Here is a 17,969-nt window from a genome sequence, read left to right on the forward strand (position 1 = left end):
GGGGCTGGGCGGCGAGCGCAGGGAAAGGGCCCGGCATGGAGCCGGGAGCGGAGCCGGGGGTGCAGCGGAAGGAGCTGGGAGCGGAGGGCGAGGAGCTGGGAGCGTAGGGAAAGCGGCCGGGAGCGGCGGGCGAGGAGCCGGGCGCGCGGGGAAGGAGCCCGGGCATGGAGGTGAGCGGCGGGAGGGATGCGGGAATGGGCTGCCCGGCCTGTCCCGGCCTCTCTCCCCTCCCGGGAGGCGCCCGCGCCRCCCGGCCGCTTTTCGGAGGCCGCCGCCGCGCTCCTGGCGCGCGCGCCCGGGCACCTGCTCCTGGCAGCGCCGTGGGTCCCGCCGCGGAGGCGGCGGAGGAGCGGGGGGCCGAGGGCAGCAGCCCCCGCTGCGGTTTGGAGCAGAGGCTCCTGCTGCTTCCAGTGAGCTCCTTCCGAGCGGGGCCCCTGCCCGTGCCAGCCGCCACGGCCTTTCCTGCGGGGTCAGCCCTCCTACAAGCCCTGCGGAGGCTCCTGCCCCGGCTGCGCTCGGGATGTCGCTGCTCCCAGCGGGGACAGGGATCCCTGCTGGCAGCGGCAGCGCACAGAGGCCGTTTGCCCCGGTAAGGAGGGCCAGGCCGCAGCACCGTGCGCGAGGAGGGCGAACGGGGGGTCCCGCACCAGCCCCCCGGAACCTGCGATCTCCTTGCGGTGCCCGCCGAGGGGCCAACTGAGACCCAACAGTTATGTCCTGGTGAGAGAGGTGTTCAAAGCAAAAAGGAAGATCACCCGCTTGCCAGCGCCTGATGTAGGTCGTCCCCAAAACACACATCAAACATCCCTGCTTTGGTATCAAGGTAGCCAGAGCTTTGTGCCTTTTCTCTGCGCTAAGAGGCAGGATTTTTCCTTGTCTGCAGCAGCAGCAGCAGGGAAGGCACACGGAGTTTTCCGGGTTCCCTGAGGAGCAGCAACTCCCAACTGTGGCCACACGTCCTTGGTGTCACTAGCTTGTGGCAGATTTTCTTTTTGCTCCCCTTTTTTCCCCCCCTTTTTCTTCTTGCTTTCCTTTTTGCCCCCTTGTTGTGTACGTGCATGGAGCAGGTGGCCGGAGCCTGGGCCGCCCTCCTCGCGGGGCTGCGCGTGCGAGCAGCCCTCTCGGCTCCTTTGCCCGGAGCGAGGGAGCGCTGCGGATCTTATCGCTCTGGAAACCGGCCGCGGGGCAGATGGCAGATTAAGGCCCTCGCCCCATGAGTGGGCGCCAATACCCGGCGTGGTGTTGGCCGTGCGAGTGGTCCTGCTGATACCGTGGAATGCCTCACGTGGGTAAAACTATGCGGGTGTTTCAGTGCCTGTCRGGCAGGGCTGGAGATACCAGCCGCATAACAGAGGAAATAAGTTCTTGAGGTTGTTTGCTGTTCCATTTTCGTGTTTCAGTGAGCAGATGTGTAATGAAAACCCCATACAGACGGTGGGAAATCTCTCCCTGATAAGATGCGGTRTCTCATTGCCTCTGCGGTTCGGGTGGGACGGGGTGGCGTGTAAGGGCTGATATTGCCAATAGTCCTGCGGCAAAGGAGGAGAGACACAAGTTGGCGGCCCTGCTCGTGTTCCAGGGAACCGTGTTCCTCTGTGCTATGTTTTTTTTTCTTTCTTCCTAAAGGGGAAGGGGGCAAAAAGTTTGAAGACCTTCTTACCACATCAGAAGAAAACAGGAAGACACAAGGACACCAGCCCCATTCCCCRCCGTGCATGTTACCATTAATGTTACAGGTGAGGCATCAGTTTTGCGTGGTGGAAGTTCTGCTYGTCACGCTGTGTTGATGTGGGTTTCTGTGCGCCATGGTCCCTTCGGCCGTTTTTGTGCTCTTTTGGTGCTCTTTTGTTTTTCTCCCCATGTCTCTTCCTGTCCGAGGCAGAGGAAGGGCAGACGGGCTGAGCTGTGGCAATGCTCAGTTGTGCCCCGGAAGCCTCACGCGGCTCCCGGCTCCCCGTGTCGCCTGCCGCTGGCGGAGCGGCCGCGGGCGCCGAGGGAACCCTTTGCACAACTCGGTGAGATTGACAGGCTGCTCTGCAGCTTCAGGTTTAGTAACATATTTTGCCAAGTTTGCACAAAGTCTGCTCTGGCAAATAAACATGCACAATCCTGCAGCAGCCACYGAAAAAAAATATGTAGAAGCTTCGGGCCTCTGCTCTTCCAAGGCAAACATATATATTTTTATATATATATATATTTTATCTATATAAAATGCACTTCATGCGTGTGCTAGTCTCTTTGATTCTGACATACACCTCCCAGAACAGGCTCGATACGAGCCTGGATATTCCTGGATTGCCTGAAATTGTTTTGATGTCTGCCACGTTCTGCCTAATCAACACTTCAGATGCCATCCAGCTTGAAGCTGTCTTCATGGCACGAGTGATCTTTAATTAATATATTTGCTTTCTTTCTTTTTCTTCCTTTTTTTCTTTCTTTCTTTCTTCTTTTTTTTTTTGGTGAGCTTGCATCTAATTTTGGCTCATTCCAAATTTTTACCATATATGGTCAGGGCTCCTTTTCTGACCTTGCCAAAATGAAAAGTGAGTATTATATTAAAAAAAAAAAAAAGAAAAAAAGAATTATGGAAAGCAAACTTAGCAAGTTTCTTTGTGGATCCCTGTTGTTCCTAAGTCATGTTTTGCTGTATGCAAAATCCCAAACTGCATAAATGTTTGCTTCTGTTCTCCTGGCATCATTTGTGCCCAGGGAATGGTCTAAGGAATCAATGTTGAGAACTGCATTCTTCCCTTGGCCTCWTTCCTGTTTTCTGCTGCCTGTCAGAAGTGCCACAAATGATGAACGTCTTGGTTTAAACGATCTGTTTAGGAGATCTCAGGTTCACATATGTGCTGCTCAGATTTCCAAAAGTCTCTGAGGAGTATTTAGCTCCTGAGGAGTCCTGTCCTACAAAAAGAGGGATAACAATATTATATCTCTCCAAGGGCTTAGAAGGTACCAGTGCTAAGTATTTTAATCCATTATGCAATCACTTACCTATTTTTAGAATCTGAACCATTTTTAATGTTCCCTTTACAGTGAAAATATGTTTTTACTGAGGCTCACGAACTGAGCTGTTTCGAGCACTTAAGCTATAGGGAAGGGAGGCCTATCGGGGTGTTTTCATACAGTTTTTGTAAAGGGTGATGTGCAGAGCAGAAATATCAGAGAACTGCTGCCAGCCTCTTGCAGCTGAAGCAGTGCAATAGCTCTCAGTGTTTCACACTGAGTGGAAATAGATGGGAGAGGTTCTCGGTGCGGGCAGAAAACTAGCTCGGTTAAAGATGCCTTTTGCTTCGCCCTCCTTTCAGTAGGGTTGTGCGCCCGCAGCCAGGACAGCCATGGAGAAGAGTGGGAACATTCAGCTGGAGATTCCCGACTTCAGCAACTCGGTGCTGAGCCACCTGAACCAGCTGCGCATGCAGGGCCGCCTGTGCGACATCGTGGTGAACGTGCAGGGCCAGGCGTTCCGCGCTCACAAGGTGGTGCTGGCCGCCAGCTCGCCCTACTTCCGCGACCACATGTCCCTGAACGAAATGAGCACCGTGTCCATCTCCGTCATCAAGAACCCTTCCGTTTTTGAGCAGCTCCTCTCCTTTTGTTACACCGGGAGGATTTGCCTGCAGCTGGCTGACATCATAAGCTACCTAACGGCGGCCAGTTTCTTGCAGATGCAGCACATTATAGACAAGTGCACGCAGATTCTTGAGGGAATTCACTTYAAAATTAACGTGGCAGAAGTGGAAGCAGAGTTGAGCCAAACCAGGACAAAGCATCAGGAGAGAGCGCCAGAATCTCACCGGGTGACGCCAAATCTGAACCGCTCGCTGAGCCCCCGTCACAACACCCCGAAAGGGAGCCGCCTGGGCCAGGTGAGCACCGTGCTGGACATCCGGGAGCTCAGCCCTCCGGAGGAGTCCACCAGCCCCCAGATAATTGAGCAGAGCTCAGACGTGGAGAGCAGGGAGCCCATCCTGCGCATTAACAGAGCGGGGCAGTGGTATGTGGAGACGGGCATGGGAGAGCGCGGGGGACGGAGCGACGACGACGTCCGGGTTCTGGGCGGCGTGCGCATTAAAACAGAGAACCTGGAGGAGTGGCTGGCGGCCGAGAATCAGCCCTCGGGAGAGGACGGGAGCAGCGCCGAGGAGGTCACGGCCATGGTGATCGACACCACGGGGCACGGATCCATGGGCCAAGAGACTTACACGTTGGGGTCCTCGGGGGCCAAGGTGGTCAGGCCAACCAGCAGCGAGATTGACAGGTGAGTTTCCTTCAGCTTCTTTACTGAGCTTGTCTTTAAGAGCAGATGGTGAAAGATTTTCACTTAACTGGGTTGGCCTTTTCTTATCATGTTCCCTTTGTATTTCACGTGGCTATTTTAAGCATAAACGCAGGAGGAATTTCTTGGTGGAGGGTTGTTTCTGGTTCTAATGYGTTGGCTAGGAAGGGATTGGACCCATATCTCCAGGCACAGCTTAGCTTGGGAAAGGAGCTGTTACTGATGCATAGAGCTGAATTTCTACCTCTGTCTTTCAGCTGAGGTGGGATTTTTGTCTAAAAAAAGCTGCTGTAGCTCAGCCACTGTATATATTGTGCTCAGCATTGGAATTAATTAGGTCAGATACAGCACGCGTTATGCAAAGTATCGTGGTAATGATGCCTTCTGGCCTGAAAATCTGGGGATTGTTCCGCTTTAGAAGCAAGCTGGCCACCAGCTGCAGGTCAAGAGGAGATCTTCCTCCCAGTGGTTGAGGACAGCAGTGGGTCACGCGTTCAATTCATCTGAAGTGACTGAAGCGGGGAGCCCATTGGCCTCTGCTGGTGTGTTGATTTATGCAAAAGAGCAGAGAGCCTTTATTTGCAGTGGACGATGCAGTCTGTGTACTGCCTCTCCATCCATCTGCTTCACCCCAGCGTTTGTTCTCTTGCCCTTAGCTCAGACCAAAGAACAGATCTGATGAAGTCCAGACCTGCTGTGTTTGTGGGGTTTTGTACTTGTGGGGTTTCCTTTCACATCTGTCTCTCTTCTAGCTCAGTCCCTCTAGTCCCATGGGGACAGCAACCAGGAAGCAGTGGATATTCCATCGCTTGTTGCCTGATAAATCAATGTGTGATTTGTGCTCTTTGGAATGATCTTGGGCTGGCCCTTGGGACCACAATCCTTTCCTAGTTTCCTAATTCTCTTCCCTAGGTCACTTGGCTTTGGGCAYCAAGTGCAGCATATCAAACAATATCCACTGTTTCCTACGTGGAGCCCGTTGTGTCCCTGCTGTGCTGAGCAGCTTCGCTGTGGCGAGCGGGTGWACGGGGGGGGCCCCTGAGCAAACAGGGGTCTTCTGCCCTTGTACAATTCCTGAGTCACTGAGCCCAGATCAGGGTATTTCCTTGCAATAGCAACCAAAAAAGCTCTTCTGTTACTGAACTAGAAGCCAAATGACTCAGTTTTATTTTTCAGATGTTAAGACTGAACCCACAAACCAGTATGACTTGGCTTTTCCTTTGTACTTGCACTGTTCTGCATTCTGCCTCCTGTGTGTTAGCTGGTGAGGATGAAGAGATGCGATACAGGTGCCTCTGTTCCTCACCTGTTGCTCCAAGCACCGCACTGACCTGATGCCCATTAAAAACTCCRCTTATGCTCTTCCCCCACCCCACAGATTTAGCCCTTCTGGCAGCATGGTTGCGGTGGCCGAGCGGTACAGATCAAAAAGCGAGTCTCCCGGGCGGATGGATGAGCCCAAGCAGCCCAGTTCCCAGGTAGGCAGCTCAAGAAGTTTGCGAGTAAACGTTGGTGTTGAAGCTTAAGCTGACTCTCTTGTGATGCCATATATAAATTTATATTTGCAAGCAAAACTGTCTGCAAAAGAAGGACCTTTTATCTTTGCCAAGTGTTTATCTACTCACGCTCAGAAGTTATGCTGTCAGGGTATGGCTTAAAACTGATTTTTCCTGTCATTTGGGATCTCAGCCAGTTACCTGGAAAGCGTGAGGAGCTTCTCCTGTTGTCCAAGGGCACAAAATATCAACACTCATTCTGGGCAGGCCACCAGCTCCTGAGGAGAAACCCCACTCACCTGCAGAGCTGGATCTGCCCTGCAAACATGGTCAGCAAAGGCCAGAACTAGTGGCTTCTGTAGAATGAGGGGTGACAAAATCTGAATCCCTGCATGCTAGTACCAAAACATTCTCCACACCTTCCAGGTACTACACGAGGAGACCCTTTGGATGAAGTGTCACCAGAGCCCTGGGGGGGTGGATTGGAGCAGGGGTCTCTGTGCAGCGTGACAGCTTTTCAGCATAAAGTGGCTCTGACTTGTTCCTTTGCCTTCTTGGGACACAGTTTTGGGGTAGGTGGGAGAGAAGTGCAGAGATGCAACTGAACAGTGGTGTGTGAAATGTGAAAATGATATCAAAATAATCATTTTGATATTATTTTGTTCCTGCACACAGCCAGCCTTGCAGTGCCGCTGTGCTGTAAATGCTTCTCATGCCACAGCTGCAGACTGACCCTGTGTCCCTGACACATTAGGAAATAATGTGTCAGTTCTTAGTGAAGTGACTTTGCTGGGAGCAGGTGAGGAGTTACCAAGTAGCTTGGACTTTGGGTAAGATAAAATTAATGGAAAAAGCACCCCACTATTTCTGTCTGCTTTGTAATCAATTTGACTTAAAATAAAAAGGGAAAAAAAGGGACCTTTTCCTTCACACATTGCTGAAATATTTTGTGTCCTCAGAATCCATCTAGAAAATTTCAGGTCAAACTAATCCTGCAGGGCAAATGCAACATGCAAAGCAGTTTTAGCATTAAGTATGGAAAAGCTACTGTGATTCCTCCATTGTGAAAGGGCCTCAGGCTTAGAGCTGTGGGTTTCCACTTACGTGGGAAAGCATCATCGCCTTCCACTCTCCTGGTGTTGCCATATTTATGCTCTAAATAGAGCCTCCTGGTAATTCCTGCCTGGTGGCAGCAGTGGAATGGAAAGTACCGCAGCTTTGTTCATCACATTTAGCCCTAAGCAGCTTACCATTGCTTCTGCAGTCAGATTTCATGGCTTCTGKCACAGTTAGGCTGTTGCTCAGCCCGGCTGCTGCTGGAGAAGCCCTCCTGGTGCTTATACTGGTTGCTTATCTCCCTTTGGCATCATCCAGAGTGGTTTAAGACTTGGGCTATGAATTTGGCACCATCCATGAGAGGAGGCATTCGGGACACTGTCTTTTTGCATCACTTCTGACTCCGATTTCTGTCTACAAAGAGCAGGGCATGTGGCTGAGCCTGAGCCTATGGCTGGGGTCCGCTTTTCTTTCTGGCTTCAGCAGATGTGGAGGTGCCTGCTAGTCTTGCAGTGAGACTTGGGCAAGTCCTTTTTGTTGTCCATGCCACAGATTCTCCCCTGCAAAACAGTGGAGATGGTATTGATTTCATAACCATTTAGCCAAGCCTGATTCACTGTAAAGAAACCTGGAGAGTTTCCCATGTAAATTATAGTTTATTTTGCTTTCACTTTACTGTAGGTTTGTCAATTGGCATTAAAAAAAGAGTAAATAAAACAGAAAACAGTGTACTGTATTTTAACCACATTGGCCCAAGATKAAAAAAACAGGCTATTAATGAGCATTGATACATTTGATCCGGAACTCAGTCAGTGGCTAAGTGCCCTCCTGACAAGGGTTGTGTTTTCTCTCCCAGCTGTAGTGAGTGACTTGGCAGAAGGGACAGCCCGAGCAGAGGTTTCTACTTGATTGCTCATTTGTCTCCAGCCCCAGGGCTCCAATTAAGCACTTAAATGTGTGCTTGAGGTTGAGGATGTTAGTGCTGCTGATTTTTAGGTTTGGCACATGCTTCCCTGCTCATCTGGGTTGGGGCCTAGTGGAGGAAGAAGCAGATCTTCCTTACTATCATATATGGTTTTTTTTAAGCTGCCTGATCTTTAAATCTCAGTTTCCTTCCCAGGGGGAGGAATCGGCCATGATTGGAGTGAGCGGCTACGTGGAGTATCTCCGGGAGCAGGAAGTTTCGGAGCGCTGGTTCCGCTACAACCCCCGGCTCACCTGCATTTACTGCGCCAAATCCTTCAACCAGAAAGGCAGCCTGGACCGGCACATGCGCCTCCACATGGGCATCACCCCCTTYGTCTGCCGCATGTGCGGGAAGAAGTACACGCGCAAGGATCAGCTGGAGTACCACATCCGCAAGCACACGGGCAACAAGCCCTTTCACTGCCACGTCTGCGGCAAAAGCTTTCCTTTCCAGGCCATCCTCAACCAGCACTTTCGCAAGAACCACCCGGGCTGCCTGCCCCTGGAGGGGCCCCACAGCATTTCCCCCGAGACCACGGTCACGTCTCGGGGGCAGGCAGAGGAAGAGTCTCCCCCGCAGGAGGAAGCCGTGGCCGTGGGGGAGACGGCACAGGGATCCGTGTCCACGACTGGGCCCGACTGAAATGCGTCCGCAGAAGCTGGGGAGGAAGGACCATCTTCCCAGTTCAGCCCTAAAGAGTCAGCACCAACCTGGCAGGCTGGTACTGTGATTAGTGCAATGCCACCACTGGACAGAAAGAAGCTCCCAAAACGTTGCCAAAATAGAAAGATCTTTTCCCTCTCTTTCTCTCTCTCTCTCACACACACACCCGCACACACACACACATAGAGTGTTAACAGTTTTTCTCCCTTCTTCCTCATCCTCTTGGGGAAAAACGAAGCAACTATGTCAATCAACTTCTGATTCAGGGATCGACAGGATTTTAAATTTTTTTACTGCGTGGCAGTGACCCAGGACAAGTCATTTTTAGTCTCAGCAGCGCGGCGGCCCAGCAGCAGGGTGCTGCTGGTGGTGCTGGCTCTTGGCCACGCCAAGCCGGGAGCCTCGCGCAGCACCGTCCTCGCCCGACCTGCCGCTCTCTCAGCACGGGAGAGCCGGGGCAAGATGCAGTTGCCTTTCACCTTTTCCCAGGTGGTTGCCATGTTAAAGAGATACAGGAAGACTGTCCTGGTGGAGCCTGCCTTGCCTGAGTGTATTCATCCCTGTTTTGTTTGGGTTTTTTTCTCCCAGTGTGTCTCTTTTTACATTTTTACTTAAACGGTTATCTTAGGGCTTTTGGCTTGCCCTCTCCAGCCATGTGCCCTCCTGCCCCTTGGTACAAGCGGGCACGGCTTTGAAGCAGCGTTCTAGAGTTCAGCGAGATCTGAAGCGCTTGAGCTACTGCACGTGCCATGTAGCAGCTGTGAGGTTCGTATTAGACTCTGATGTGTTGGGGAAGGGTTTTGTGGAGGGGTGACGTCCTCGGCCGGTGCTGATCAGGGCGGCCCGGAGCGCTCGGGCTCGTGAGCGGCCGCTGCCGCGCTTCCAGCGCTGCCGAGCGTTGGCGAGAGGTCTCTGGGCGGGCTGAATTGGTGAGGTAGAGGCTGGCTACCAAAGTCGTCCTTCGCTCCCACCTCTACGCGCACTTACCTTTTATAACAGCAATATGGTATACTGAAATACAATAATCCCAGCAAAGCAATCGTGGGTGGTTGCTTTTAACCATGTTTCTACAAACGAGTTTGATAACTTTTTTTATCAATGAAATGCAAAAAGAAAAGAAAACCCTACTTTATTTCCTCATAACAGTTCAGGAAACTTAAAAGTTAATGGTTCCTAGAGCAATCGCAACTCTTCCCTTGCATGGACTTAAACTTTTATATTCTGAGGCGCTCTGATGTTTAGAGCAAGTCTAGCAAACCCTGAGAGAGATGCCTGCATTGTGTATTGTGGGTGTTTGCACGTGCTTACGTGTTTCATAACCGGAAACGCATGGGACAGGTAGATAAGTGCAAATATCTTGACATCTTTTGAAGAAGTCTTTTTAAAAATATGCAATATTTTAAGAGTTTTCTTTGTTTCTGATGCTGGGTTGTTTGTAATGGATTTGGGGAAATGAACTACAGGTTGTACAGACTGGACTTGGGAGAAGACGTGTGGTTGAAGGAATTCCCTTGAGGCCGTGTAACGTGTACCATAAGGAAGGATGAAGTTCTGATCCGTGCGCTGATGGGAGGAACAGTGAGACATTAAAAAAAATGCATTTCATCTTGCTTTGGCAAAGCAAGCTGGGCAAGTGGTTGGACTGGGGGGCTTGGCAGGCAATCGACTTCAGTGAAAATGCAGTTTGTCCTGCCGTGTGGCTGCACTCTGTGGGACACAGGTAAACCCCCCACGCCTTGCTCCCCCGACCTGCAAATTGGGACTAGTGGTTGTTTTCAGAGAAGGGCGAATTATTCTTACCTCGCTTCCATTCTGTGCGAGCGAAGGGTCTCACTGCACCTCCCAGCTCCCTTTGGGGAAGCAGATGTGGCTCGAGTGCCCGTTTGCACAGGGAAGGGAGGGCTTGGTGCCGGCGTCGGCACAGACAGGACGCGCTCTGCGGAGAGGAGCCTTTGCAGTGTCGGAGCAGGGGCCCTGCAAAGCACAGTTTTGTGGATAGTTACAAACTGGAAAACTGATACTTCACCTTCGTTTTCCTTCTGTCCCTTTCTCCTCTCCYGCCAAGTGCATCGTCGCACGGTGAACGAGGTGGCAAGCGGCCACGCGAGGGACCAGCCGCGTTCGCTTTCCTGCCCAAGGTCACACAGAATCGTACAGAAACAGTAAGGTTGCCAGAGGGCAGGCGCGGAAGATGGGAGATGAGAGGGTGGCTGAGGTAGGTTTCATTGCAATCAGGCTTTGGGGAGGAACGGAGGTGTGCAGAGTATGCTGCTTTAGTCATAGCTTTTGAAGTTACCAAAAATCAAAAAGAAAAAAAAAGTTAAAAACTTTGAAATCCTATCCTGTTCACACTAGAGAGCATCAAAAGTTACTTTAGTTACTTAAAAGATTTTTAAGTGTTTTAAAATAGAACTTTTAAAAGAATACTACCAAACTATAAAAACATAAAATTATTTATATACATATATTATATATAAATATAGTGGGAAAGTTTCCCTGCTAAGCTTGCTGTGAAGAGAAGGGTGAAGGTGCAGTAACTGCTATACAAGCAAAATATTTCTGAAACAGATGGCAACCAAACCATCAAGGCTTAGTGATGAAGGGCTGATGTGAAATGCTGAATGCCTTATTTGTATGGCATAGCTGTGAGTTTCCTCAATAGTTTTTTTTGTTTTACTGTATTGATACTGTGAACGGAGGAGCATGCTAGCAGTCCAGGAGATCAGCGTGTCCTTCCTTGCTGATTCACTACTTCTAATTGGCCTGGTGAAAAAAACGTGAAAATTGTTCCTTCATATTGTTCTAGGCTAGTCAGAAAACAAAGGGAAAAAAAAGCTTGTGAAGGGTTTTGGGTTGGTGTTTTTTTTTGGTTTTTTTTTTTTTTTTTTTTGTGCAGAGGTTGCCACTGTATAAATGATCATTTCTGATTGCATGCAGAAGAGCCAATATTCTTGCCCGGGCCTCATTGAGGCGAAGTTTATAGCTTGTAGCTAGAGTCAGTATAAGGTATGGTAGCGGGAATCATTTTAATATTATTTCTGTATGTTTATCGGAGGCGTGTGTGTGTGTATGTATGTGTGGAAATCATGGTGTCTCTAACATTTTCTTCAGCGACACTGAAAACAGTTCAGGCTCGTCCATGCTAGGAGGTGGCACCAGCGCGGAGGGAATCGTTTCTCAAACGTTTCTTTCAGTGATGGGCTTTCTTAGTGCAGATCAGGCCCAGGGGGGAGGATACGGGGCTGGGAACTGTGCAACACATGGAAAAAAATCCATAGTGGTTTCGCAGTGTTGGTGTGGAGCAGCTCCTCGGAGCCGYGTTGCGTGGCGGAGCGATGGCATCTTCAGCCGCCTCTGCCTCCCCGTGCGCCCGAGCTGGGGCCGCCGGCGCCAGCTTCCCGGCACGGCCTCGCGTTTCCACATCTCCCAGCTTCCCCCCTTTGCGGAAACTGTGATTTGAACTGTGATTAAAGGAGGGTGTGAGGAGAAATCTGTAATATTTTAATACCTCTCTACTTAACATTTCTGCCAGCTTCAGGGTTAGGGCTCACTAACCAATTCGTTTTCTGCCTCAGGCAAGAGGGGAAACGTAACCTGTTCCTGCAGTTCCTTTAGTGGAGGGGGAACACATTTCTCTTCTCTTTGCTGTCTCAGAGAAACCTCCCAAATGTGAAGTGCTGCCGTTATCTCCTSGAGCCTGCAGAAAGCCCCCGTGCTGGCTCGTGGTGGAGGGAAGGGAACGTTCCCCCCTCACTGCCTGGGAATAGCTGTGAGAAGAGCAAGACCCGGGTGGCCGCGGTGCTGCTGCGGCAGGGAGGAGCTGCCTCTGCTCCGCAGAGCTGGGGGAAAGCAGAAGGCCCCGCCGCCCTCCTGCAAGGGCAGTGTGTGACTGCAGAAACTGCTGCTTATTTCCAGCAGCTGGATGGAAAAGGATGAGTGAGGAGGGTTCATGAGATGACACTGCCACACGCAGAGCCATCCGGGGCTGGCAAGCTGGCAAGAAGCAGAGCCGCCAGCACAGGTGAGCAGTCCTGTCTCACTCTTGTACCATCCTCCTGCCACGTACCATGGCCAGACTCCCCTGTGAAGCTTCTTAACAGGTTGTTGCCCTGGAAGGTTGTTTTTGAGCACCCCTTGCCATGCCTTCTAGCATCAGGTTCAGTCCTTTGACTTAACCCAGATCTTTGTGAACGTCTTTCCAAGCTGTGATTTGTACAGAATTTAACTTTCAGAAGCTTGGGTGGCTGGAAGCAGGATAAATAAGTGTTTTGTGTCTCTGTTGGAGTTTTAGATGTCGCTGAGGTTGGTAGTGACGGGCTCTGTTGCCAGCTGACTGCTATTCAGAGCTGGAAGTACATTTGGAACAAGTCCCGGTCTTGTTGAAAAGCGTAGCAGAGACAGGCACGATTGGGAAGGCGCCGAGCCAGGATTTCAGCTCTCTTCAACATCAAGGGGAAAATGAACGACAAGACAGATCTCTGCTTGTCCTGCTCTTAGTCAGTGACAACAGGTGACTTTGTTTTCTGGGGCAGTCAGTCCCATGCCTCTCACAGCACTAATTTCACTTAATTTGATGCCCGGTTTTGTGAATAATCCTAACGGTCTGATCCACGAGCAGGGTCATGCTGTCTTCATTGGGTGATKCCAAGCTAAGCATCTTGCAAGAGCAGAGTTGTAGCTTTTATTTGCTGCTGACTTCGTCTTTCCTGCAGAAGCTAATGTATTAAACAAAAAGACAAGTGAAAAGATGCAGATTATTTGAGTAGACCGTAGCTTGCAAGATAGACTGAGTCACAGGTTTAACACTGACAAAAAATAGCACTGCTTAAACCTATTATTTAAACATTTTAAAAATTTGCAGTTTGATGCATGACATACCTGCTAATTTACCCAAACAGTTTATGCATCCGAGTGGTTCTTCAGATTAGCAATGCGAAATGCTTTTCCACTGGACCAGAACTGTTGTTTTTTTTTTGGGTGGGAGAAGCCACGGGGCTGTGAATCACTGCACTTCTGACTCTGCCATGAATTGGGCTCCAGGCCACCAATGGAAGTGGGAGCTTCCATTGTGCTCAGAAGTGGGACTTGAAGTCAGGAGACCTTCATGCTTTCAGCAGAGCTGCTGCTGGTTCCCCTGAGCTGGTCTGCTGTTCTGTAACGTGGTGCTCCAAGGTGTGTATTCCTCATAGCATGAGGCTGGATCCGTGCACGGGSATTTGATATCTTCAGTGGGAGGTCCAACAGATGAGCTAGGAATCTTTATTTTAATCATTGGCATTCAAAGGATATTTTAATATACAAAACATACATATATATGTGTACCTGGAATATATATATGCATATATATATATTTGTAAGCAAATAAAAGCTAGAACTATGCAGACCCCACTGGCTGCACTTTAAAAGGAATGTCTCCTAGAGCATTTTTCAAATACTTCAAAGTAGATTTGCAGCTTTTTAGGAAGAAAAAAAGTGCAGCAAGCCAGAGTTTTACTGTAATTAGTCTAATTTAGAGGCCTAAATTATTCCTAATCTGAAACTTGCTCATACTAAGTAGGTAATAAAATTACCTGAAGAGTCCTGAAATATTTGAAATCTCTGAAATCTCTGAAATATTTCCAACTGGTTGGTATTTTTGCTGAAAAATTTTATTTTGAAAATCATAAGAAAATCCAGAGGCTGGAACTAGGAGAGTTGGGGCTGTGGTGTTCGGGATGCTGGCTAAAAGAGAAGCAGAATCAATAACTTGGTGTTTGAAAGGAAGCTGCCTGGGAGCAGCACAGTGGTTGTGGACCTAGGCTTGTGTTGGCTTCGAGGCATCTGGCTGCTTGTGAAAGCCCCTGTCCCTGGGATGGAGGCTGAGATGGAGGCGTCACTGGGCGGAATGTTGGTCCCAGTGGAGTTACCGGGAATCTTCCCGCTGAATCTGATGGTACTAGGGCTTCGTGTGCYGGGAGAAGCTTGGTGTAATTTCTGCCATTTCTTTATGTCAGGTCTGATCCTTTCTTTTAGGTCTCACTAAAACATACCTGACTGTAATCTTCAGTTATCTGTTTGACTTCTTATTCCTGAGACTGTAGAAAACTCAGGTTTCCTGTAATGTTATCCTCATCCCAACTGTGAACAAGTTACTACTGCTTCTTATAATTTATTGTCTTTCTGTTCCTAAAAGTCTGTGTGATCCAGCTGTTTACCAGTGCCACCTTCCAGTGCTTCATTAGCTTTTATGCACAGGGAATTGTTGCAATGGATATGTTTAACCTGCTAGTTGGAAGAGTWGAAGCCTTCGGGGAATGACTTTTGCTTCCTCTAGCTGTCATTAGGGAGTGCACACACACATACCTGTATATACATATATATGTATACATATATAAAGTCTTTCAGTATAAACTCATTTAGCATTATTACTATTTAATTTATATTTTAATCCAGTTGTAAACCAAAGTATTACAGCTTGAGAAATGTTGTGTTTTTGAAATAGGAGGAACCTTTTTAGACAGGAGTTCTGAAAGATCTCAGTTGACAAAAATATAGATACAAATAAGTCCTAAGCACTTGGGCTAGTGAATCTTAGAGATTTGCAACCTTGGAAGCATTTAAGGGGCAGTAGGTTAAGTTTGACTGTGGGGAAACAGTGTGGGTTACCATTTTAAAACACTGTTCTTATTTTTTCTCATCCAATATAACTTGGTATTGCAGAAATTGCTACAAAGAGCAGTGCAGAGATGAGGTGCCTCACCTGGGGCCGCTTGAGAGATGGCTAGAGCTCACAGGGTGATGTTAGATAGCACTGTTTGCTGTTGTCATCATCTCTACTGCTTTTATTCACAGCTCTTCGTTCTGGTGCTGCGTTGTTCGCTGAATGCAGCTCTGGGTGCAGTGGCTTGTCAAGTGACCCTGCAGGGACCTTCCTGGTCGATGGTTTGAGTTGGTCTTTGCTGCTTGACTTTTCGCTTGGGCTTCTCTGCGTAYCCCTCTTAGCTTGCTCTGTTTTTGCCTGTGGCACCTAATTAAGGTTGGAGCAGAAAGGTCTCTGGGTAGAGCTCCTGCTGGACCAGGTACTGCTGGCCTTTGGTTGGTCCGTGCTATCAGAGCAATGAAAGCGAGAGGTCTGTAAGGGAGGTGTCAGGGCCTTCKTTAGGCTCTTAAATGGCCTTAAAGTATATAAAAATGGTCTTTGCTATGTGAAATAATGGCTTGAAAGTTGCAACACACTTCATGGTACTTAGCTGTAAGGAAACAAGTCTGTTCTGACAAAACTTCTAAAAATAAAAAGGGAGAAAACAGCAAAGAGATTGTTGTTTGGCAGACCTGGGACCAAGAGAGAGGAGGCCACAGGAACTCTTCTAATGTATTTGATGTCTAATTTACACTTGTAGAAGGCAACCCTTTGCTATTTTATTTATTGATGCCTAGAGTGTATTTTTTTTTTTTATTTTAGCAGTCTAGGTAGAGGTGCATGTTCTGCTGCCACAGCTGGAAAGAGAAAATGGGTTCAAAGAAAAAATATTGCTGATTTTTCTGTCCAGGAGAGTAAACTGCCTTTCCAAGGAATTAACAAATGCTATGAACAAATTCAGCTCAACCCATCTCCTGCTGACTTGGCAGCAGCTGTGCCTCTTACTCTTCTGTTCAGCCCATACTCTAGAGGCTCTTTTTAAAGAGAGCCTCCTCGTGTCTCTGTTATTTAGCAGAGTGAGCATCCACCCACCTTTGCTGATCACAAAGGTTCATTTAATGCTCTCCAGCAGCAGTGCCGTGAGCTGCGTGGATGTATAGAAAAGTCATCCCTTACCAAAGGATCATCCATCATAGCCTCAGTGAAACTTGGATTTGACGAGGAAAGAAATTCCTCTTGTTTGAGACCTCACCTGCTAAATAAATGGGCAGAAAAGAGACAAAAGGCTGAGAAAGTAGTGTGTATGTGCAATTTCTTTCATTTCTCTTCCAATATCTTGAAGTATGCCCCTTTTAATAAAAAGGTAGCTGGTTTCATGTGAAATGGGCCAAATTGATTTTGTTTTGTTTTGTTGTAAGTAACCCTAGGTGCAGTATGCTGTATATGGTGACTCTTGGGTGTTTAGTGGGTTGGTGAAGATACCCAAGCAAGAAGCTTTGAGTAAGAGGTTTGTAATGCRTGGTTATGGGTATCTTTCCTTGTAATCATTTTGATGGTTTTGGAGCATTGACCAAAAATGTTTATTTTGTTTTAAAGCTTTAATTCTTTTCATTAAAATGCTGAAATTATCTTAGATTTCTCCCCCCTGCACACACATGCGCACACACCCACAGGAGTTATTTTAGAATGCTGCTAATTACCTGCCTGTTCAGCAGCGCAGTTTGCAGTCTGTGATCCAAGATCCCTTGCAAAGGACGTGCAGTGGAAGGCAGCTCAGAAGAGCAGCGTGTTGTCAAGAGTTGCTTTCCTCTTTGGGTATCTGCAGAGCTCCTTCCGGACTTGTTCTGGTGTGAGGATTTCCAAGCTTGCCAGGGTGAAGGGGAAACGAGGTTGCAGGTGTGATGGAGCTGCAGCAGGATGCAGCACCTGCCTGCCATCGGCGTTGAGGCCGCATGCAGCCACCTTCAGGGGAACCTTGCTAGGGGAAGCACAGACGTTCAGAAGCCAAAAGTATCTGTACTTGTCCAAGGCTCTGGCGAATGAGAAATGTAATCTGCTTTGGCAGGATAGTGGGGTAGGCTCAGAGATGTCTGCTGTTAAAACATATTCAGACATTTGTTTTTACAGGTCTGAGCCCAATCTGCTTCCCTCCACGCTGCTGAAGCAGCCGTTCCCGCGGCACGCAGGCCGTTCCCGGCGAGAGCGGGAGGTCTTTAGGTAGCCCAGGACCTGCCATCTGTTCTGTGCAGCTCGATCCGCCCGCAGCAGGAGGGAGATCTGCAAAGCTGAGGCAGGTCACAGCCCGCGGGTAGGACAAGCTCATAATGCAGCTTTGCTACGTGGATGTCTAAAAATCCCTCCAGAGAAACATTGGGATGGCAAATGAAGGCTGGAACTGGGTAGTACTAGATATATTAAGAGGTGCTGTTTTCAAAGGTTACATTTTCTGTCGTCTTTAAGCTTTTGAAGACTTTTTTGAAGACTGTTTGCTTTCATTTCTACACTAATTCTTTCTTTTATGTTGTTCCCTCCATTTAAAATCAATGACCAAGGCCTGGGGGCAGAGAGAGGGAGTTGTCTGTCTGAGCATGAGGAAATACTTCTTGACTGTGAGGGTGACAGGGCACTGGAACAGGCTGCCTAGAGAGGCAGYAGAGTCTCCTTCTCTGGAGATCTTCCCACCCTGCCTGGAGCTGATCGGGTGTCCTGTGCTCTGGGTGTCCCTGCTGGAGCAGGGGGTTGGACTAGATGATCTCGAAAAGCCCCTTCCAACCTTAACCATTCTTTGATTTTGTGATGGAGCCAGGCTCTTTGCAGGTATCTGATGCAAGAATATGATTCAAGGAAAGTCCCATTAAGAGAATATTTGCCCCATAAAGGCAGTCC

General features: G+C 48.9%; 1 protein-coding gene across 1 annotated transcript; it reads left to right on the forward strand.

Moving 5' to 3' along the window:
* The first annotated feature begins 1,679 nt into the window (after positions 1-1,679).
* Positions 1,680-8,603, forward strand: ZBTB37 (zinc finger and BTB domain containing 37). The gene is made up of 4 exons (XM_026044246.1): positions 1,680-1,736; positions 3,312-4,264; positions 5,661-5,760; positions 7,955-8,603. The coding sequence occupies exons 2-4, from the start codon at positions 3,342-3,344 to the stop codon at positions 8,441-8,443; spliced, it is 1,512 nt and encodes a 503-aa protein (XP_025900031.1). The 5' UTR covers positions 1,680-1,736; positions 3,312-3,341; the 3' UTR covers positions 8,444-8,603.
* Positions 8,604-17,969: the final 9,366 nt, after the last annotated feature.

The sequence above is a fragment of the Nothoprocta perdicaria genome, unplaced genomic scaffold (genome assembly GCF_003342845.1).
Source record: "Nothoprocta perdicaria isolate Ctin4 unplaced genomic scaffold, notPer1 scaffold_355, whole genome shotgun sequence".
NCBI lineage: Eukaryota > Metazoa > Chordata > Aves > Tinamiformes > Tinamidae > Nothoprocta > Nothoprocta perdicaria.